Here is a 22,902-nt window from a genome sequence, read left to right as displayed (position 1 = left end):
ACACAAGTGGAGTAACCCTATCCTGCGTCGGCATGAACCACCAAGCAATTAAACGGCACTGATTACAAAGAAGCAGCAAATAAACCGGCCGAGGAGAGGCACTGATGCTTAACAGAGACATGTAGCCAAGAGAAAGCAGGTCACAGAAAGCAGGACACAGGTTTTCAAAGTGCCATTGAGAGATGGCACTTTGAAAAAGGAGGTGCAGCTTTTGCATGAATAAATTCCGGAATATATTTTTTTCTCTGTTATAGAGTCTAAAACATGCAGGTGTGACCCACATAAAGGTGCGGTCCTTACACAAGATCATACAGTATATAAAACTGCGTGCTAACTTTAACAGGTTTACAGCTTACACTTGTGCAATTCTACAAAAGGCATTGCCACTAACCATTCTTGTCATCAAATGAGAGCATTTTGCGGTAAGCCAGCACCAGCGCTATGGGAGAGCCAAACATGAAAAAGTCGGACACTTCGAAATCAAATCGTCCGTGGCTCCCCTGTTCGCTGGAGCAGGAACTGGAGCGCCGAGGAGGAGGGGCACTCAGAAGTCTATGGAACCTGAAAAGCGGGAAAAGTATATATATATATATATATTTTACTTTCTGCACAACACTGACTTTGTGCATGACAGTTTGTACAGCACTAATGCACACAGTCATGATATCACAGTCATAATCACAAGAATGACATCAATAACACTCGGCAGCATAATCCAAACCAATCACGTAGCACTGCACATTACGTTGCTTGGATATAGATAAGGTCCAGTGTAGGCTTTCTTCTAAAGGTTGAGCTAATTTCAATGTAAGATAAATGAAGAAAGAGAGAGAGAATGTCATATTGTATAAAGGTAGCATGGTTCCTAAAGTGCAGAAAATATGCATGTTTATGCTGCAAATTAGAGCAGAAGCTTCAAATAAGAGCCAGCACATTCAGCATGGTATGGCTGATAGCAGCAGAAACCTCATTTACTACATTCATGCCAATAAGATACACAAAGCGATAGGATACACTTTCTCAGATCATCATGAAAAGTGAAGCATCGGGTGGGAGACAACCTGGGAGTCACGAAAAGTGCTAAAGGCCCACTTTGCTGCAGGATAGTTGAGATGTGTGCTGAAAGCAAGACATCTGTGGCAAGGTTACTTCTCCCAACCCTCGTCGTCATGATCATTTGAATTCATGTCCTCTGCATAACAAAGGCCTCTTCCAGCAAACTCCAATTAGCCCGTTTTGCACCAGCTGACACCATCCTATGCCTAATTTCCTCACATCCCCTGATCCTCTGCTGCCCTCAACTATGCTTCATACGTACCCAATCTGTTATCATAATAGACTGTTGGTTACTTGCTTGATGCCACTGCCTCTTGGCCTTTTACAGTTACACATACCATTTATCGTTCCATTGCTCGTTGCATGGTCATTAGCTTCTCAAGCTTCTTCATTATCTTCCAAGTTTCTTTCCCATATGTTAGCACATATCAGCAGAATACGGTGATTGTACACTTTTTCTTATCTGGAATAATGCTAAGCCACCAGTCGTGATCTTGGATTGTAGAGCAAAGTGACATGGACAGAGACTAGAAGCAGACAGGACGAGCACCCGCCAACTCGCCCAACTTTCTATCCTTTTCCACAAGTCATGTCTGAGTTGACCATTAACATATGCTTTCTTAAAAGTAAATATGAATCATGAACACAACAAAAAGAACAAGGAAAGGTGTATTTTGATGCTGCTTACTGTCCACACACACTAATAAGGGACAAGCAGAGAGTGAAAGAGAACTGTTTAACACAAGGGCTCAACGTAATAGAAATATAGCCTGCAATATCTGAAGCTTGGGTAAGTTGGTACCAGTGCACTGACGAACCAATACCAGCTGGCCCAAGCTTCAACACTTGGAAACAAAGGAAGGCTTACGATGCTGCTCCCTCCAAGATTCCTGTCACTTCAGATGCAGTAGCGGCTGCCGCAGCTGCATCTGGTGGGTGAGATGCAGACTTGCGATAGCTGCGCGAAGGGGTTCCCTGAGCTGCAGAAGCACCGCCACTACTAGCTGCCGCCACTGCACCACCTGAGTCCTCTGCATCTTCGTTGCCACTGCCATCGCTGATGGAGATGAGCGGGTTGGGACGGGGGGCAGCACCTGGAGTCTCTTCGTTGATACTGTTCTCGCTGCCATAGCGGCTGCTCATCTGGGCTGCGCGGCAGAGCGCGTCAAAGCCCAAGATGGAGCCAACGCTGTCCCCAATGAGTGCAACCTGCACAAAGACCGGACACAGGAAAGGAAGGGGGCTGCTAGAACCTGCAGTCCGGAAATAAATGTGACATATGAGAATTGAAGTTGAAAACATAGTTATTGACAGAAATAGTTTCTACTTTTGCACTGCAGCATCACAGGGTCTCTGAAAGCTTGATCCTGCGGTGAACTTGAATGTGATCTTGTGGTGACTCGGCACTTTCCCACTTGTGTTCAGCCAGGCAACTTGTGTTGCTGGTCAGAAGTATTACAGAACAGACGTCTCTTTCACTGCTAATATTTCCAGCGAAAGGGCTTAAGAAGGTGTGTAATGAACATTTTCTATTTGGATTAAGAGCACATAAAAGCAGCATGTTGGTTGCTCTGAATGTGAAGGAAAAAATAAATCATAGAACCACTAGAGACTTCGATGAAAGAAGAAAATAAAATGCTTGCTCTAGTATGTGGTCAGCATACCCAAAACACAAAAAGCCGGTGATATTTTTATTATCTAAGAGCCAAGCTGCATTCCAGTGGACACAAATGTGTAAGTCAATGGCTAAGCTTGGCCAGGTTAACATTACTATCATGCAAAAGCTTTCTAGGCTGGGGTGCTCTTGTGTGACAGTAGTGTTTAAGCACAATCATAAAGTTAAACAGTTGCAATCATCAAGTTTAGCAGTGCAGGGATCAGAATGACTCTTCTCCGCACTAGGAGCTGCCCACAAAACTAAAGGTTCACACAATCATCATGAACGAAAGGAACCGCACCTGTCCTGCAAAGCCTTGCCCTTGCTCAGACTTGAGGAAGTCGTGGTAGGCTTGGTTGGCTGCGCAAACAGTACGGGACACGAGGTCTGGGAAATCGGGCGAGGAGACTGCGAAGAGCGGAAGGGCACCTAGAGGTATCGAGTCTTGATGGCGGAAAGCGCCTCCATCGACTGCCGACGGTGATGCCTGAAAGCTGTAGGGACTCAGGCTGCAAAGGAGGAGAGGGAAGAGGCAGCTGTCACAGATGTACTTGCAGATTTGACATGATTATACAGTGTTAGAAAACAAATGCAAGGAGCACCCTACCTATAACAATTAACTGGCAGTAAAAAACGCAAGACTAGAGCACGTATCACTGATGCATACGTAGTCATGCACAACAAATACGCCATTTTGGGTGCCAACTGCCGCACCATAACTGCAGGCTAGACAGTCACAATGTGGCCAGCAGAATTCTCCGTTCCTTTTTGTTCTTCTTATAGCCACAGACGAAACAAAAATCAACTGAGGGGCTCATGGATTGCTTCAGTGTGCTGTCATGTATAAGTGCCACTGGCTTTCTGCCTTGCTGCATGCTTTAGGCAAAAATATTTTTTCTTAACATTTATGATCAGCTTAAACAGCAAGCAACACATGTCTGTAAGGCAGGGCACCAGGCCAATCCTGAAGGCAATCAACTTTGGTATTATTATTATTATTATTATTATTATTATTATTATTATTATTATTAAACATGCAGCTTTAAGGCAAGGCACTTCTTCAATTCTTGCGTGCAGTTACTAAACAACAACCAAAAATGTAATGTGCCCAGTAATGTTGATTGCTTTTCAGATTCTTCATTCATGCATGTAGGAATGAATGAGGACTATGAAAAGCATGTGATGGATCCTCATCAGCTATACGCTGGATTATTTTGCTATTCTTCTTTGCTGATATACACAGAACAGTTTCTGTTGCCTCCCTCTTTTTCCCCTTGAATCTCAACACGCATTTCAGCTAAGTGACAAAATACTTGTAAAGATGCTTACAGGATGTGGCCACAATTGTTTCAATGAGGCCTGTTAACATAGCCTATAGAAAGTGAATGTTTTACAACTTGCTCTGACAAAGTGATCAACAGTTGACAAGCAAAGGAAGCCTCAGCCTGGAACTAAAGGTTTTGTGCTCTGATAAAAACTCACAGTAAACAAGTGGATTCTTGCATGAAACAGATAGCCACAAAAGGAGTACATACATAGACAGGCCAGGCAGCATAACAGACAACCATGAAGAGAATGGTGTACACATTGACAAGACTAGCGGTGCCTGTCCTGTCTATCAGTATATTGCTTTTGTTGTCATGTGTATCACACAAGAATCTGCTCTTATTTACTGTCATGCACTAACTAGCCCAGCAACATGCCCTTAAAGGCTCACTTGGAGAGAACTGCCAAGGCCTCAGCGCAGGGGGCCGGGCAGGTCACGAGGCGCAAGGCGACACGCCCCAGCATGGTCGGGTAGTGCTGCCGAATGGCCGAATCCATGGCGGCCCGGAAAGTGGCCAGGTCAGCAGTTTTCGGAGTGGGGCCCTCGGCGCCAGAGTCCAGCACATTGCCAGCGTGGAGGACCAGCACAAGGACAGAGGTTGGGCAAGGTGTAGCGGAAACTCCCGCCTGGTGTCCCGGCGATGCTGTCGGAGAATCTGACAGGGACGTCGAGGCACCTGTAGTGGATGCCGACCGGCCAAAGCTCACCGCGTGCGTCCGCCGGATGTGGGAGGCACTGAATATGCTGTCCTCTGCATGTTGAGTTGAGAAGAAAAGCAAAGACACCTTTAGCTCGATGTTTTTGGTCAATTTTGTGCAGGCCAGTGTGTTCTAAAAATTTACACAAAGCTGATTAGTAGGAATGCTAATGTACATGTGCATATTGCTTGTGCATGTAGTAGAAGCCAGAATGCTGTGCCTGCTGCTGAGCTGATTGAACAGAGTTTGATACTCCGCTTCTTTCGTTGTCTTGCAGACAAGCTAATGGTGGATCACATGTGTCTACAGAATGTGTGCTTATAAAAAATTATAAATTAATGCTGTTCTCTGCTGTGCCCAAGTGCTTAAAATGTGAGCAGAATGGACTGTAAGTGATGCTCAGCTAGAAATCGTCTAATGACACCAGAGGTAATAAAAAGGCATCTTTGGGTATTCCGGTAAACACAAGCAGACTGGGCGTTTTATTGGATGAGTAAAAGCACATACGTGAACAGCCTGCACGGTGCAGCAACCTGGAGGAGCACAATTATGCGGGTGCCAAAAATTGCCATCAGCAGCGAAGTAAAATACATTTCGTTACTGCTATGCTAGCTCTATGTTTGGTTGAGCTCTGCACCACCAGGTGTCTGCACCGTGCAGGCCATCCACATTTGCACCTCCAGTTATCCAGTAAAATGCCCAGTGCGCTTGCATTTACCGCAATGCAAGACACGCTAAAGCTCTCTATTTTCTGCGATCTATGCACAGATAAGGCAATGTTTCAGTCCAAAGATTTTATCAGAACTGCTTTTTGTGAGAAGGCAAACAGCTACGAACACCAAGCAAGAAGTACTTTCATAATTTGGTAAAGTTTACAAGAGCTGTAAAGCTTAATCTCTAGAAACAATAGGCTGATAGCACATTGCTGAAGCCAGTCAGTATCTTATTCTGACAAGCCTTGCAAAATTATTCTGATTAGTGTAGCACACTTTTCGAAATACTGAGTGCCAATGTCGATTACTGCTTCAGTGAATAACGCAGTAAGGCTTATATTAATCCTGTCTTTAATTTAGTGGACACCCAGGTGAGTTGCTTCTGGTTCTCATGTTTTGTTTTTTGAACTTGAGCACTGATATGCTGTTCCCAGAACCAGTGCATCACTATACAGCGAAACTTATTGGTAACTCACTTTGCTCATGATTCTGGCCTGCTGCAAACACACCTTTTCATAAAAAGAAGCAGCTCGATAGCTATGTTTGATTATGAATCATTATGAGTACCTGGTCCCTGGGAGGACTCAGCAGATGAACAAGGCTTTGACAATGATTGCCTTCCAATTTGTAATGCAAACTATATTTTGTAGTTTATAGTTAAAATTATAATCCCTAGCAAAAACTCTAATTGAAGTTCATATTAGCCTAATACAGTTTCATACTAGTTGTACAAGTTTTGTATTCGACCAATAGAAATTTTTATTAGTTGCAGTGAGTGACCTATTAGACCAATAGGTATTATGCAAACAGTGTTGCGTGTCTACTAGTTTCTTTATTAGGCTAATACGTCCTATTGACTACATACAGACTGTTGCTGGTCTGTTATGCAACATGCATTGTTGAATTCCGTTGCCCTTGTCTGCTGCTTGTTTAATGTGAGGGTGAAAGTTTATGAAAAATTAGACTGTATTGGGAACTGTTTGCATGGAGAGGTGCCTCTAATTATTCGCTGAGTCATTAAGAATTCTGCTGTACAAAATGTGCAGCACACTGCATTCGCATGTTTGTATTAGTTTCATCGCACCAAGCTAGTGAAACTGGCCCCTATCTCTTGGCAATATACACGAAAGCGACACTCGCCTACATGGTCTTGCCAATTAATTTTTTTGCTTCATTGGCGACGTCTTATAACTAGGCCTCTCTTCAGCCTCGTCGCGATGAGTCGTTGAGGAAGCAGCTAGTGTTTACAGCACAGCAAATACTTTGCCACAAAAAAGAAAGCACAATAAACAACCAGCCGCAATCTGCAAGGCGGAGTCGCAGTGCCCGGCGAGATTACGAACGATGGTGCAATCGCAGCAACCATATTTTTTTGCCACTGAAGTTTAGTTAGTCTCGTACCTTCTGTTGAAGTGCGCTTAAAGTAATGTTAAACTTGTAGACTAAATTGATAACTTAATACCGCATATAAAAGGCTGTAATATTTATTGACATCAAACAGCAGTATCGCAGAGAAGGGAACACGGCGGGCGGGAAGATAGCAACATGGTAGCATTGGTGCTACCATGTTGCAGTGTACTGTAGCCATGTCAAGGTGAGGCGTGAGTGATTTTTAGTGAATGAACAATGCGTTTTTAAGGAACCTGAGGTGTTGGCGCCTCGTGCAGTAGTATATTTAGATAGTTTCATCTATGGATGTTGTGTGAATTCAAAACAACGGAAGGCAACTGTTTTTACCCCTGTGCTTCGCGGCCTTGTGGATCTATCAGCGTGCATCGATGTGATGTGTTTTCCCCGACACCTATTATACCATTTGGAGGTAATTATTCTGCTTATTTATGCTTCTATAGTATAGTATAAAGTTGTTTCTTTCTTTTTATCCCAACGATGGATGTACTTCAGTATGGCGTCATTGTGCCGATTGTTGTGCACATAGCAGCAATGATATGCCCGTTTCCGACAACGCTGTGCAAACTTCTGTTTAGAGTTGTTTCTTATCTGCCTACAGTTTCGATGTAACACACAGAACATGTTATGTTCATTTTATGTGCTGTCTAATTGTTCTGTCATGTCAGGTGACATCATTTTTCATTGCAATAAACATGTCGAGCTAAGCATGTCACACTTTGTACTAAAATTAGTTTGGAAATTGCGGGGCCATATTATTCCAATTTAGAAGCAAATATTGCCAGGTTAAACATTTAGTGGTAGAACTAGCACCCCTGCTTTTAAATGTTTCTATATGAGTGTATCTTTCTGCCCAGGTTTTTTTAACCTCTTCCTCGAAAGGACGTTCTCTAGTTGAAGTGGTGGAGTAAAAGCTTTGGCAATCAAGATTGCTGACCTGACGAAGATCTCGAAAGAGGAATCTGTAAAAATACATGTGCTAATAAATGCTTCTAGCAATTATGCCTGTTTTTCGTTCTGTATCAGCTGCATTGCAACCTTTTCTTTCACACCAATAGACCTATTAGACTAATACGCTGATAGATTTATTTGAATAATACACGAATAGATCTATCAGATTAATAGACCAATACACCAATATCTCTATTAGACTAATACACTAATAGACATAATAGACTGTATTAGTGTCAATAACCTCATAGGCTATTAGTTTTTGTATTAGAATTTTTGCTAAGGATGAATATGTCAGGTTAATAATTTATTACTGCGGGTTAATTTGCACCACTGTAAACCTCAAGAGTGTTCCTGCAGGAGACATAACCTTTCCTGTAAGGAAGTAATAAGAAAGACATTGCAATATGCTCAGGTGTGTAGAATAAAAGCTAAAACACAAACACATTGTGTTTATTTTTATGTGGAGAGGGTTGAGGAAGGCACACTTACCGTCAGGCGTGGATGCACCGCCAAAAATTCCACCTTTTTCATTTTCTGAAGAGACCATTTCCAGAGAACTCCACTTTGTCATTGGACTAAAACCATAGTCTTCGGTACCACAGATGTCTGCAAAGACGAGGGTCATGAGGAAAAGCTGTAGCCTATTGCTACCAGCCGAGACCATCTCATGCAGTTGAGAAGCAACTGAGAATTAGAGACACGTGCCTTCAGCGTCAAAGAACTCGTCATTGGAGCTGCTGTCCGATTCACGAACTATACTCTCCATCCTCCAGTTGGCAAGCTGCAGGTCAAAACTTTGTGTGGAGCTTCCACCTGCAAGAAAGCCTTGATGTCTCACCCTGAAGCAGATAGCTTTACAGTCTGAAGCCTACTTATGAGTGGGGATGCGAAAGCATTATACTGTTTGTAGACCTCGGAACATCATGAGTGCGCTTGTTTTATACAGTTTTATACACTCATGACATGCCACCACTTCCTCTCCATTGGCTGTGCCGTCGCATGCCCAATGGTATACACACTAGGCCACACCTTTAGTCAGCCAGATGGCTGCGACATGACGTATGCAATGGCACACGCACCAGGCACGCCTTTAGTCAGCTACAACCGTGGAGCTGCCATAGCGCCGGGGAAGCGTGCTCGTCTTGCACCCCTGAGGCCCTGGTTCTATTCCCACACCGACCGAAATGTACCAAATTTTCTTCTCATAGCCATTACTTTAGTTTGTCTACACGAACCTCCCTGAGAAGTTTGAGGAGAATCTGAGCATTTTCTTGACGTGTTTTTGCTCCTTGCACCAGCGGTAATTTTTGGTGCCATTGCTCGGTCACACCGCCGCCGGATTTTTGCGTAATGGGGCATATAATGCTTTTGCATTAAAGAAGTTGTCTCATGCAGTGAATGCTAATTTGCACAGTGATATGTGAGCAGGTTCTTTTTGTGAACTGCTCTTAAAGCGAAGCTTTCATTGTGGATTCGGACAGGCCTTGGTGCTGTCATCAGTGGTTGGACAAGGCTGAGATTACCTAAGCTTTCTTTGTGGCATTGAACAGATTCATGTGCTGCGGTTAGCATTGGTGGTGGTTGGACTGTGGAGAGGAGGGTGTGAGCGGTAAGGAGGTAGAAAAGGGTGGCACAGAGAGGAAAAAGGTGTGAGAAGAAGTAGTAATATGTGCTGATTCATTGCCACAAGCAATAATGTCATCAGGCTGTGACACTGGAGTGGGCCCACAGGTGGCTTGATGCACCAGTGCTCAGTCAACCATTATGGAGGAGTGACAGCAAAAGATTCGCTTATGCCAAGAGGCGTAACACGTGAAGAGAGGTAGTAATATGCACCGATTGGTCATAAGCAATGATGTCATTTGGCCTTGGCTTTGGAGGCCGAGGCTGGAGTGATGCACCAGTTCTGAATCAAGAGCCAAGGTGAATAGCGTTCACTGACCAAGTCTGAAGAAAAACCTACGTTTCGGAACCAGGTACAGGTTTCTTGTTGACTGTTGACTGTTCATTGTTAATGTGCATGGCTTCATTGTTCGCTTTTCCTGGTTCACCAGCTAACAAAGAACTTGCAAGCGGTTCTGAAACATGGATTTTTTCTTCAGATTTGGCCAGTAGTGACTGTGATTCATTTCAACCTATGCCTGACCAGACAAACTTTCGTTGAACCCTAGATTATAACCAGCAGCCATGGCAGAGTGAGCACGAAAGCTTTGCCTATACCGATTCCTGCAGCGCGTGGGAGCTGCACGATTTTTTTTTTTTTTTTACAAATGTGCTAGACTACCATTTCTTCAGGCTCGGTAAGTACAGCCAGTATGAGCAGCTCTACGTGGATCCATGGTGAAAGGGCTGATAACAACTGCTGCAGTGCTATAAGAAACCTCGGCACATTCTGACGCTCATAATCAGTGGTGAGCCGGAGATGTCAGTATGCAGAACTATCAGCAAGGATGCCATGCAATTGCAGCGGCAGTAACACATGGTACGGATGGTAAAGATAATTTCTAACCATGACAAAAGGCCCAGCAAATAAAGAAAGTGCTGAACAAATTTCGATGCAAATGTCGTTTCCAAAAATATCTGTAAATCTAGATTAATGTAGATCTACCTGTAAATCTATTCAGCTAGTAAAAATAACCGTATTTCCCGGTGTATAAGTGGCACTTTTTTTTGTTTAAATTTTCATCGGTGTGTCTCACACACAGGTGCGGCTATGTACGTCTTTTTTATTTTCTTGTCTGTTTTTGGAAAGGCTGCTGTCAAAATCGGATTGGATGCTATGGCCACGCGAAACACGCTGCGTTGACCTCCTCTGGCAGTTGTTACAGGTTGTGTGTGCGCTATGGCGGTACCAGGTTCTCCTCGTGATCGAGTTGCCGAGCGCAGCGCGAGAAGGACGGAGAAGCAACGCAAGTGGTGGCAGGCCCCGAGTCGAACGATTCCGAAGTCGTCGCTTCTGCAGAATCTGCAGATTGCTTTAAAGACAAGGCGCGCACCACTGCGCGAACTATGCAGTTGCTACCAGAGTACAAGCCCTCCCTCCCGCGTTGCCGCCTTTCCACTTTCCACCCTTTATTGTGCGCGATTCGGTTCACCTCATCACACACTTTGACTCGCACATATGGCATGCAGGGATGATGTTATCGCCCTTGGACTTTATATGGAACATCACGGCGACCACGATGGGAGGAATGCACCTGTAGTGTCTGTATCATTGCTTGCGCTGGACCCGCGTTCACGAAGTGAAACGTCACTGTATTTTTTTTTTTACGTTTACGTACTGAATGAACAGGTGCCTCTTATACACCAGCGTGACGTATATATATATGCTTTATTTTTTCGGAAAGAACTGCCGCTTTGAGGGGGATGCAACTTACACAAAGGTGTGAGTTATACACCGGAAAATACGGTACACTACAAATTGCACCCGCTGACATAAGTTTAACTCTTTGTGCCCTTTATACTGTTTCCCCTGCACGTCTCTTCAGCAATACACATTTTGCAAGACTGTAAGAGTTATCACTCTAAATAATCATATTGCTTTTCTGCCTTTGCCAGACATAAAGACAGTAAAGTTACAGTTAACTTTTTCTCTAAAGAACCACAGGAAGTCAATGTGACCAATTTTGATGTGCTGGCTGACAAAGAAAAAAAAAGAAAGACAGAAAAAAAACAAAGCCTTTAAAATGGTAAATTCACCCACTACAGTTTGTGTTGAAAGTTTCCCTGTTAAGCATGCAGAAAGATGAAGTTACATCTAACGAGTGACTTCAGAAAGAGGGACGGCACGAATCACAAGACTGTGAACAGAAGGCTAGATAAGAAGACTGATTGCCATGACTATTGTTCCAACACTTGGTGCATAATGTTATGTTCCTTGCTTGTGTTATTCTAGTCTAAACCATTTTTGCAGCTTGAAGAGCATTTTTTAGTCTCAATGCAGTTGGCTAATTTCTGGCTTTGGGAGGAACCTCAACTGGAAGCACTGAGAACTGAGACCTCTATCACATGTTACATTGTGCAAAAGGAGCAGCAAAATTTGCACATCCCAGCCATTACAGATGCAAGCTGTTTCAGCAAAAGGAAAAGTAAACTGCACTGAAACCAATATGCAGTGTCAAGTGACATATCAAGCTCTGGTTACCATGCTTCGTCACGAAAACAGTTGCGCTGTTACCTAGCAGGGATTGTATTAATGATTCCAGCGCTTTATATTTGGCCTTACGGATCACAATAATATATACGTACATTCAATATGTTATACTGAAAGTGCCCTACTGTGCGATGTTTTCCCTCAGACAATAGGTATGCTTCAACACGGCTGTCTGTCTAACACCTGGCAGTTTCTCTGCTGGATCAAAATTGCATGTGTAAGTGGTCTTGTTTGTTGTTATCAGGCATTCCAGATACATGATATGGAAGTTTCTAAGCTAGCTCACAGCTCTAGGCTAGAAATGTCTACTTTCAAAGGTAAGCAAATATGACAGACTTCGAATCATGAAAAAAAAAAAAAAAGAAGCTTCACAATTTTCAGCCCCCCCCCCCCATCACGTCATTTTGCGACAAGTCTGAAGAAAACACAGAACAAAAGTAGTTTATTTAATGCCGCGCCACAAAATGGCCGTCTATATATATCATTACTCTTGTCATATAATACATTATATTATATACTTATTTATATTCATATATATCATTACGGTCTAATCTCGATTTAACGAAATAATTCTATGGTCCCAACATCATTAAATCAAGGCTGAACTGCATCCAGTTGTCTATGAGTGCTGTCACCCAGATGGTGATTGACTTTCCTATGTGTATTGATCTATTGTTCTAAAACTCATGATAAATTGAGGCTTTATGCTCACAGACGACTACAGCAGCAACTTGATGGAACGGTACAGCTTGCAACCGAACAGGTGACCAACGCAGAGCTCCACTCACTGGGCGAATGGAGGGCTCCTTTCGAGTTGCTGCGGACCCAAGACTTACGGGGTCCCTGGGCATGGCCCCTGCCATCAGCTGGCTTGGGGCTGGCAATGGGCAGGGGTGCAGAGGGCTCTGGCTCGGGCTCCTGAACCAGGCGTGGCGGGCTACGGCTCTTGGAACGTGCTCGGCTGGCAGGCTTCACAGGCTCGCCGACCGTCACCTCCTTATCCTTGTCTATCACATTCAGGTCAACCTTCAACAAAGTCAGAAAGGAGAGACGCTCTCGAGTTTCTTCACGTTACTTCTACATACAAGTCCCGATGCCTTCACTAAATCTGCATTTGCGAGTTATCAGTCAAGAGTTTGAAGAGTGAAACCAAGGATATTGCCCGATAGCTCCCAGTCACCGAGTCAATACAGCCCCCTCTGGTGTCAGTAAAGGCACAATTAGTGCGTGGCTTCAGGTTTTCGAAAGTCTTTCTGCCAAAACTTAAAGGTACCTTCAATACGGAAGTGGCAAGCCTACATATTTTTCTGCTCTTTAAAATTAGACACCGGACGTACCTAACTGTGCATTTTTTTAGATTATACGTCACTGTGGCACTTTTGTTTACTTATGTCTATCTTGTCTGAATGAAAACAGATCATTTGAGAGTGAGCCTCGTTTGACTTTTCACCAAATGAGGCGCGAGTGTCGCAGCGACATTTCTGCCCTCCTTCCCCTTCATCAATCATTCCTTCATGCTTTGTCTGTCACTCACACAAACAATGAAAAATAAGAAAGGGACATCTGCCTGAACTCACCTACCTTTTTAAGTGTTGAAGAAATTGCACATACTAGATGTAGATAAAAAAAAATAACAAGCGATGCTATTCCATCTATCGTCACATACAAGGAAGTAGACGAAGCGTTCCTTTCTTTCATGCAAAAGAAGGAAAAGAAATGACACCCCTAACGACACATTCTGAACAGAACCAATTTTATTTGCATGTTTTTCAACTCCTCTTTTATATTGACTTAAAATATGGGGCTGAATCAAGCCTCACGTGTATAGACAGTTTGCCCTAAAACACAAAGATAAAGAAAATCGAGAAAGGAATGAATCTCCAAAACAAGGTATTGCCACAAAAGTGTGCGAAAGGTAAGTATGTGTCCATATATCTTCTACCTAAAAAGTAGGCGCACAAGTTATAAACATTTAGAATAGCGCTGTAGGACAGCAGATCCAAATGTCTACTGCAGTAGTGAGCAATGTTCAAAATATGTGCAGAAAAAGAAAGTAGGGAGAGGGGAGCAAGCGAAGGGGAAAAGGAAAGATAGGGCCAGAATCTCAGGATAACGACAAAGCCATCTGTTCAGCATCAAAACATGTGCACGCCCCATAGAGTTTTCAACAGCAATTATGCTGCAAAAAAACATTAGCCAATGTGGGGTGGTGCGACGTACAGTGGGGCAATAATGCACCTTTCTTTTTCATTTATCTTTTAAGTTAAAAAAAAAGGCAACTAAGGTTCACCCTCCCGCTTCTATAATAAAATAAGGTAGTCTTTGGCAAAGGTACCAAAAAGGTACAGGTTTGAATTGCTGCTTTACACTCCACATAGTGAACAGTGCAGATGGAACAAAGGAGAAACAATATACATGTGCTATCAAGCAATCATCATATTCAAAAGTAGTGCACATTACCGAATGTTGCAAAGATAGGAGTGACAAATATATGTTACTCAAATAAAATAAAATCGGTTTATTCAAGCATCCTGAGATTCGTAGGGGCAAGGACAAAAAGCCCTGAAAAGGCTTTTGCTCCAGCTAACTCACTTGCTCATTCTCTATGCAACAACCAAATCTGATGGTGTATGCGTTTTAGTACCACATCGAGGTGCTTTTTTTTTAGGCAGAATAAGAATGAAATATGTGTCACCAAAATTCAAAATTAAAGGGCCTAGTGCTCATAGAGACACATGGGATATGAGGGACGCCATGGTGGGAGGCTCTGGATTAATTTCGACCAGCTGGGGTTCCTGAACGCACACCTAAATCTAAGTACACGAGCGTTTTTGCATTCCACCTTCATCTGAATGTAGTCACCCCAACCAGGAATCAAAATTGATGATTTTGTAATCATTGACAGGCCATAGTCACTAAGCCACTACGGCAGGTAGTACGCCTCACCTGCAGTGATGCCAGACAAAAACGTGTAGGCTTTGCAGGTATGGAACAGTGGTGCTTTGCGTCATTGTAATGGCAAAACTAGGCACATGTCTTGATGAACCATAGCTTAGTCCTAACAATGACCGATGGCCTTACCGCTCCGCTTGCACAAATTCTGCCCTTTCTGCTGGGAATGCCTGCAGGTAATGCTCACTTCTTACTTATTCTGTGTGAAGCAGGCAAGTAATGCAGCCAAAACTGTCATAGTGCATTCACATCAAAATGCCACTTATGTGCAAAATATGAGCACGAATAAGTCAATGGCTCGGCCAGGAGAGTCACGTATACACCTACAACTCCTATTTACACAAAATTCAGTACATAGCCCTGAAAGCACATGACATGCTTCAAGAGGTACGTACACAGGCAATCGATAACGAAGAGCATGACAGATCCTAAGTTAGTCGCTCAGCTAACTGCAAAAGACAGACTGTACTTGCTTTATGAGAATTTCCATTGCTGTTCAGCCAAGCCAAGTGAGTCACACACAATTCTGTTCTTACTCTAGAGTGCCTCGTCATGCTTTGCTTGAAGGAGGCTTGTTCTTTTAATGTTATACGCATTGCAATACTAGTGTTAAACAAAACAATTAGTTGACAACACATGTGTTTTGTTTGTCTCAGCCCACCATCTGCACTGTCTGCTGTGTTAGGAGGTGGCACAGATCTTCAGTGATGCAGCTACAAGCAGGAAGAGGAAAATCACAGCAAATACATTTTACAAGTTGCAAATGATTAGTTAAGTAACTGCACCAGAAAAAAAGATTTCAAAGGAGTTCTCTAGAAAAGCAAGGCAGGATACACAAAGAACAAAGAAAAAGATACACCTAACGGCACGAACATTTCACTAGCTTATGACACTTTAAACCTAAAGCAGAAAAAGAAAAGACTTTACTCATAATACTAAAGGGTGTTAGGAGAAAGGCAGTTTCAAACTGACATTCCCTATGCAGTGGTTGAAACATGCCACAACATTCAGAGAGCCACCAGAATGCAGAATTCCATAGAACATGCAGCTGGCCAAAACAGATAACTCACGAGTCATGCTTTAATGCAAGCATAGAGTCCCCACACGTGTACTAACTTTCTTTTTTTGACGACTGCAGAATCATGGATGGTGGCAGACCACGGGAGCCACAAATGAAGTTAACTTTCTCGAAGCCTACACAAACACACACAGCTGAAGCTAAGCAAGTTCACTGAGGTGATGACAATAACCCTGATAACATGATATAATATGCATATTAAAAACCATGGCTTGTACCTAAACCTGATAGAAGACCATGAACAATCAGATACAACACATGCATAGAAAACTGGCAAATCAGTTCTGCAAAAATCCATAAGATGGAAGAAGATTCATTAATGGGTAAAATGGGGAAAACTGTCATCCCCCCAACAGTAGATTTAAGCTACAAAGGAAACCAACACAGGCTTCTCAGAATCAGAAAGAAAGCTTTGCAGCACAAGAACACTGCGTCCTGGTTCGGGCATCGAACCCAAGATAAGCGCCTTTTTGCGGTGGTTGCTCTACCATCTGATCTAACCAGAAGGTTAGCAGGTCATGGAGCAAGGTCAAATAAATACCTCAAAGCACAAGAACAATGAATATGGCAAATTAGTTGTGTGAAAATTCGCAAGGCATAAGATGCGTCAAAAGCCAAGAGGAAATTTTCTTCAATTGCAATGCTTTTTTTTTTCTGAAAAGCCCATGTGGGCTTCCTCTGTAGCTTCGTGCTACATGCTACTGTCTGCTGGGTGACAATTTTACCCTTTCCATAGATGTACCTAAATCAGGGGGAAAATGTTTTATCTATAAACCAAACATGACAGTCAGATGAGCGAATGGACATTACAAACAATATGGAGCCCTTCTATAATGGAGCCCTTCTGAGACGTGCCTTCTTAAAGACAGTGCTAGCATAACAGACAGATGTGCAAAAAACAAACGGATGTGCTTAGAGTGCTCATGTGTGTTTGGTTTTCTATTCGTTTGTGTCACTCGACAACTCTACACCCTTGAGCTATTTGTATAATTACAGGATGTGTGCTTGTGGTCTGAGAAAATTCAACGTTTGCCCAGCTCCCACGATCGTCGAACTACTTTCCCAAACAGTACTTGCTTCCCATGCTCTTTATGCCCGTTTTCACTTTGCCCAATGTACCAGAACATGTCATACAATATTATGCAGCAATACTAGGGAGAGCCTAGCCTCACACCAAGGACGTAAGCAGTAAGGACTTCACAGCGTAGAGCTGCATAAGGTGCAACGAAGAGTGACAATATTATTGGGAATTTGTGGAAAGCCAAGTGGATCAACACACCAGAGCCCTTTTCGCATTGCTAGCAACTTAAATGTAACACGAGAATGAAGGAAATAACTTTAAAAATGACGCTCAACAGTATGCAGGAACAAAGTATAAAAGTCTAGTGCAGCTAAAGAATATGTGGTGCTGCAAAGTGCGTGTAATAAAAAAAAATATGAATACTACAGTGGACACAAATTTTGGGCTGGTATCACAATATAGAGCTATGTTTAGGAACACACCTTCATAGAAGTAGTAACAGTACAAGTACACAGCGAGCTGCTTTACCAATAGCAGCTAACAAAATTCTAAAGAAATAAAAAAATAGGCTGCAATGACAACACTCCAAATTAGAGAAAAAAGAAAGGGGGGGGGGAGGCATCATAGTGGAAAACAACCACAGCTGATACCCTGGGAGTACCCTGTGCCAACGCAGCACTACAGGAGAGGTACAGGAACAAAAACAGCCCAAAGAGGAGTTAGGGTTAATGATGACTCTCCCATAGTCTCAAGTCATCCCCAAGAAATGTCAAGACAAAGAAAGAAGACGAGGATCTGGTAGTCGGTTTATACAATTCGGAGCCATAGAAAACAATGCAAAATAAGAAGAATGCAAGAACCTTTACATATTGCACGCAACATATAAAATAGGGAAGGAAAAGACCCCTTGTACACAACCATACTTTTTGCTGAATTACAACCTGTGAAAAAAATGACTAACCATGACCTTTCACACTTAAATACCTGGTCATACGTATACGTGGTCACAAGTAGCAGAACATACTCTGGTGAAAACAAGCATCTTTCACATTAAAACAAACAAATAAATGAAACCATAAGGCTTACTACAAATGGTGTAACAATTATGATTACAGCTCCACCTTGAATAAGCGCACTGAAAATTCCAAGATTTGAAATATTTTTAGACGAATTGTTTGCAACCTCACATTAACAAAAATACAGACATCAAGCAATTAATGCCGCAGCACCTACATGAATCTCTGAACTGCCTTTTTATTCACCTTAAGCATTCCAATATGTGTAAGCTAGCCATTTCTAGCTAGCCAGGTCAAACACCAACGAGTTCTTGGAATTTGAGATAAGTAAGCTGGAACAAGTTCTAGGAATTTTAAGATGATTTAAAGTGAGTTTGAGGACTTCGCAGATAGATAAATTAAAACAAGCTCTTCTAGGAAAACATGATAATGTGGTGAAGAATAAACCCTTCACTGACAATACACAAACGTCAGCTAGACTGTGATAGGGCATGAATCGTTCCAATGCATGTAATCATGAATTTACATTCAGCAAACACAGGAGCTGAAAAATCAGTCTATCACCTGAAGACTAGAAAACAGAAACAAACAAACAAAGGAAGATGAGGCAGCACAAATGTCTTGTATATCAAGACAAACACAGTAAAAGAAGGGTCTCGCAGTCGGGAATGCTATGGCAAGGGGACGGCTAATGCAAAGAAACTGCACCCTACAGAGTGCTGTACTTACGTGTGTAATCAGCATTAAAAATTCATAATGTGGAGATGGGCGCAATATGAAAATTTTATCTTTAGGTGCAGCATTACAAAAGTGCATCATTCTTCTTTTTTGCTTCGAATCCACAAGATAAGTGCAAAATTTGTATAAATACTCCACGTTGTCATTAAGCTGCAGCATGCTCAACAGGAAGCAGCTGTGAAAACAGTGATGACTGAATGTATAAAACAAGCTTGTTTCTAGAGCTTTGATTTGTGCTAACGATGGTTCCAGATCACTTTCATAAAGACGTCAACAACATTGTATGCAGTTATTTACGATGGTTTACATGCACATTTCCTTTCACTTTCTGAATGTTGCAACATTCACATACACACAACACACGACAAGACACAACCCACATGACAAGAGCAGTGCCCTCTGCACAAACCTGCCAGAGTGAGTAATACCGGTGTCACACAGGCATTAACAATTGCTGTCGAGCCCAATCGGGACTTACCATGATCAAAAGTGTCCGCGTGTCTTGGGCAGTGAATTATAAAAATGCCCAATCATGCCTGAACAACCAAAAACATGCCACACAATCGGACGGGACCAGCAAAACAAAGGAGAAGTTGCGCTTACTGAATACCTTGCTTCTGTCAGACTAGGGTAGGCAAATTCAGCCCAAACATGTTGTGCTAGGGCTCAAAGTGGTCAGATCTAGTGCGGCAGAGGTGCTGTTGGTCAGAATAATTCTGAGCTGCAGTTCTACCTGACATGCGTCACTTGTTTAAAACTGAAGTAGTATAACAAGAACCATGTTAGATGCAACCTCTATGCAGTGAGGTGAACAGGTTGAACCTTACCGTGGCGTTGTGTTAGCTGCCGCAGGCACATCCAAGCCATGCATTGCACATATAATAAACATTTTCATCAGAAATTTCCACCACTATTTTTACTGGAGAACGTCATTGCCCTTAAGTATGACCAAACATCATCAGCAAACCCTCAACAGTTGCCAGAAAGGACGATAGTGCAGTCACTAACCCCATCTTGCAATGAGATTAAGTCTTCAAAGCCAATATGCATTCCCTGTTCACACAAAACACATAAGAATCTGTTAGAAGCTTATACAGCTGAGCCTCATCTTAGCCAAATCGCACTTACATTCAAAGAGCATCATGTTTCGAACGGCAGACCCGTTTTACCACGGAAGATTGCATTCCATGTTCGAGTAATGATTCCGCTGGCTAACATATTCAGTGTTATACAAGGTTTCGATAGGAATTCCAACAGTAACAGTATTCTAGTTGCATTCTTTACTTAAACAATGTTATCACGTAGTTGGTTTGTCTTGGTTTCCAGCGTCTTCAGTGAGCTGAAATGAACTGTGGGCTACTAGGTACAGTTACAAAATGCACAACTTTATTGTAGCGGTCTTGAGAGGCCGAACCATTGACCGAGCATGTGGGGGCAAATTCCTCCTCTTCAGCCCATTTTTATCCACTGGCCCAAGCTTGTGGAAACGATGGGTCAGTTTGAAAAGACGAAAGGCACACCACTAAACCATCCAGAACAACAGAAACAGTACTTTCCACACAACACTTGCAACAAATTTGCCATTCTGTTAACGTTGGCGCTTTTGGCACTCAGCAGGCCTGAGTAAGGATGAGTGCGGAGAGGTGGGTTTGGGGGGAAGGGTGACGGCAGCTGGAGTGCGGGGGCAGCAGCGGTGCATGTTTTCCACCTCAGGAGGAGGCAGCGCCCACCTTGGACATGGAGGCAGCCGAGCAGGAGTGGGCCAGGGCCTCGTCCTCATCCCCTTCCTCGCTGACCTGGTCGGCGGCCATCTTGCGCGCCAGGGCTTCCTGGGTCTCGCGCTCAATCTGCCGGATGTCCTCCATAGTGAGCCCTACCCACTCGTCCTGCCAGGCCCACGCCTGCCGGTGAGCCCGCAGCATCGTCTTTCGGAGTGCTGCAGCACGGAAGTGAATACATAGGTGCCATATCACGTGATGCTTGGGGACATTTGGGTTAGATGTTCCACAGTAAGTAGCCATTCATACTGCACTTGGCACCATTCTACTGACTTTCTGTCTGTGCCTCAAAGCCCCTCACACCTCACGGGACTGTTGCACCCACAGGTTTCTTGTGTCGCGAATAGCAAGGGCCTAGCATAATGCCATGGATTGTGGAAGCAAGCAGAGTTATAAAAACAGCACACAGAACAAGAGGATACAAGATGCCGCGCTGCAACCCATTTGTGTTTTGCATCTCTATTTTTAGCACTGTTTGCATCCAAAACTCCCGCCACCTAGCTCACCCTTATAGTTGCATTACTGCCACGGATTTCTTTAGTGAAGGTAAACAAGTGCACCACTGTTACTCACCACACTGTGGCATGGTTCAAGAGGCAGTTGTAAACTATCAATAAGGTGAAAGAGTGTTGAATTATACTGGAGGTTGTTATTTGCCTATGATGTATAGCTGTTAATAATTGCACAGATCTCCTTAACTTGTTTCTCAAGTTCTTTCACACTCCCTCTTCTTTCTTTCTTTCCCCACATCTGCCCATTTTTTTTTTTGCGTGTGTGCGTGTGTAAGTGGCGAGGTGTACAGTGTCAACCATTTCATGGATTCATTGCCCATCCCAGAAGTAGCACAATATGCTTCTACTTCGTCACATTTCATCCATCCATTCAAAGACGATGAAACAACCTTCAGTGCTTGCTCTAACTTTCCAGTTTGTCATCTGTAAAAGTGACACTGCAGTGACTACAATGGGCACTGACCTACGTCGTGGATGAACTTTTCAATCTTGCTTTGCATGCCCCAGTAGCGGAATTCCACCCGGCAGAGCTTGTAGGCACACATGATGATCCCATTGCCAGGTGGAGGCGCCGGTGTCCCCAGCTGCCGGTGGTCAAGGTAGGCCTGAATCCAGTCATCGTCCAGGGGCCCTCGTGACGTCTTGGCCGAGATGTACAGCTTTGGGTCCTCCTCACGCACATAGTCTGAGCCAGTTAGTTGGTCCTTAACCACGTCGATAAGGTCTGCAGTATCACAAATTTCTTTGTTTTGGAAGTTTGTAGAAGCCCAGATATTTCCTGGTTGCCGTGTCACATCACCAGTCACTAATCCTGCTATAATTCACCAATTCTTTTTCCTTCATTTATGTGTTAATGATTGTAACTACTCTATGGTACGTAAGAGTAAGGCCAATAATTATTATAATGTACTAGGTTAATAGCCACTGCATAACCGCTACTTTCTTTGCATTCATATATTGTATGTATGTGACTGCATTTTAATAATTCTTTGTACCCTTCTCCTCACTCAATGCTGGACCGCTATCTTGCACGCATTCGAAAAGATGACGTCCGGTTTCATCTCATACGATTGCCCAGGCCACGCCGATATTGCGGCCTAGGCCAATCTAGGCCAGTCGTGTGAAGCAAAACTGAACGTCGGCTTTTCGAATGCATACAAGATAGCGGCCCTGGCATATGAAGCCTGGGAGGAATATAAATAAATAAACAAAGAAAGCAAGTAAATAAATAAATAAATAAACAAACATGCTTCAGTCAATTACTCTGCCAGCTTGGGAGGTGACCATCTCCAGAATTTACATGGCCTTGTGTAATGAACAAACCTTTTTATTTATTTATTTATTTATTTACTTGTAAAATGCCTCACAAGGCCCCTACATGGGGCATTGAGTAAGGGGGGCATAGAATTAAGTAAGCACATAAAATCTCGTAACAATATGAAGGTGGAGAAAGAAAACAACACCAGCCAATTGCACAGCCTAAAAATTAGAGAAACATATTAGCTACATACAGCTTTGCATGTGTACATGCTGTATATGAGACTGACATAAGATGCAATACTTTTATACCATCCAGGAAACCCAGCATTTATTAATACGGTGAAAGAACAAGCAAGGTTTCTTTACACAAAGTGCAGAACTGTAAAGTTGGTAAACAAGAAAATTGTGGACATTAGAACCTGATAAGAAAATTAACATATATTTTCTGGCCATTATACTAAGTTCTTCCCGTAAAGCTATCATGACTGCCTAACCATTGCTGTTCGTTTTAAAAACAATTGAGTATAGTTACAACAGTAACTGGGTTGTTGTAAGATGGGAATGCTGTGTCCTATATCAAAT

At 43.0% G+C, this 22,902-nt stretch overlaps 1 protein-coding gene across 2 annotated transcripts in view; it reads right to left on the bottom strand.

The window, feature by feature from the left end:
- rdgB (retinal degeneration B) overlaps nucleotides 1-22,902 on the bottom strand; it is a 50,539-nt gene that overhangs the window by 17,555 nt on the left and 10,082 nt on the right. For both annotated transcript variants that reach the window (XM_075684964.1, XM_075684965.1), the window contains exons 4-12: nucleotides 21,524-21,784; nucleotides 20,501-20,706; nucleotides 12,754-12,991; nucleotides 8,518-8,625; nucleotides 8,302-8,418; nucleotides 4,431-4,791; nucleotides 3,015-3,222; nucleotides 1,925-2,265; nucleotides 392-561 (exon numbers count right to left, since the gene is read on the bottom strand). In XM_075684964.1, the coding sequence (XP_075541079.1) occupies nucleotides 392-561; nucleotides 1,925-2,265; nucleotides 3,015-3,222; nucleotides 4,431-4,791; nucleotides 8,302-8,418; nucleotides 8,518-8,625; nucleotides 12,754-12,991; nucleotides 20,501-20,706; nucleotides 21,524-21,784 (2,010 nt within the window). The remainder of the gene's footprint in view (nucleotides 1-391; nucleotides 562-1,924; nucleotides 2,266-3,014; nucleotides 3,223-4,430; nucleotides 4,792-8,301; nucleotides 8,419-8,517; nucleotides 8,626-12,753; nucleotides 12,992-20,500; nucleotides 20,707-21,523; nucleotides 21,785-22,902) is intronic.

This window comes from Dermacentor variabilis, chromosome 3 (genome assembly GCF_050947875.1).
Source record: "Dermacentor variabilis isolate Ectoservices chromosome 3, ASM5094787v1, whole genome shotgun sequence".
Classification (NCBI taxonomy): domain Eukaryota; kingdom Metazoa; phylum Arthropoda; class Arachnida; order Ixodida; family Ixodidae; genus Dermacentor; species Dermacentor variabilis.
Note: the sequence above shows the minus strand (reverse complement) of the source record. Positions and strands in the feature narration are given on the sequence as shown.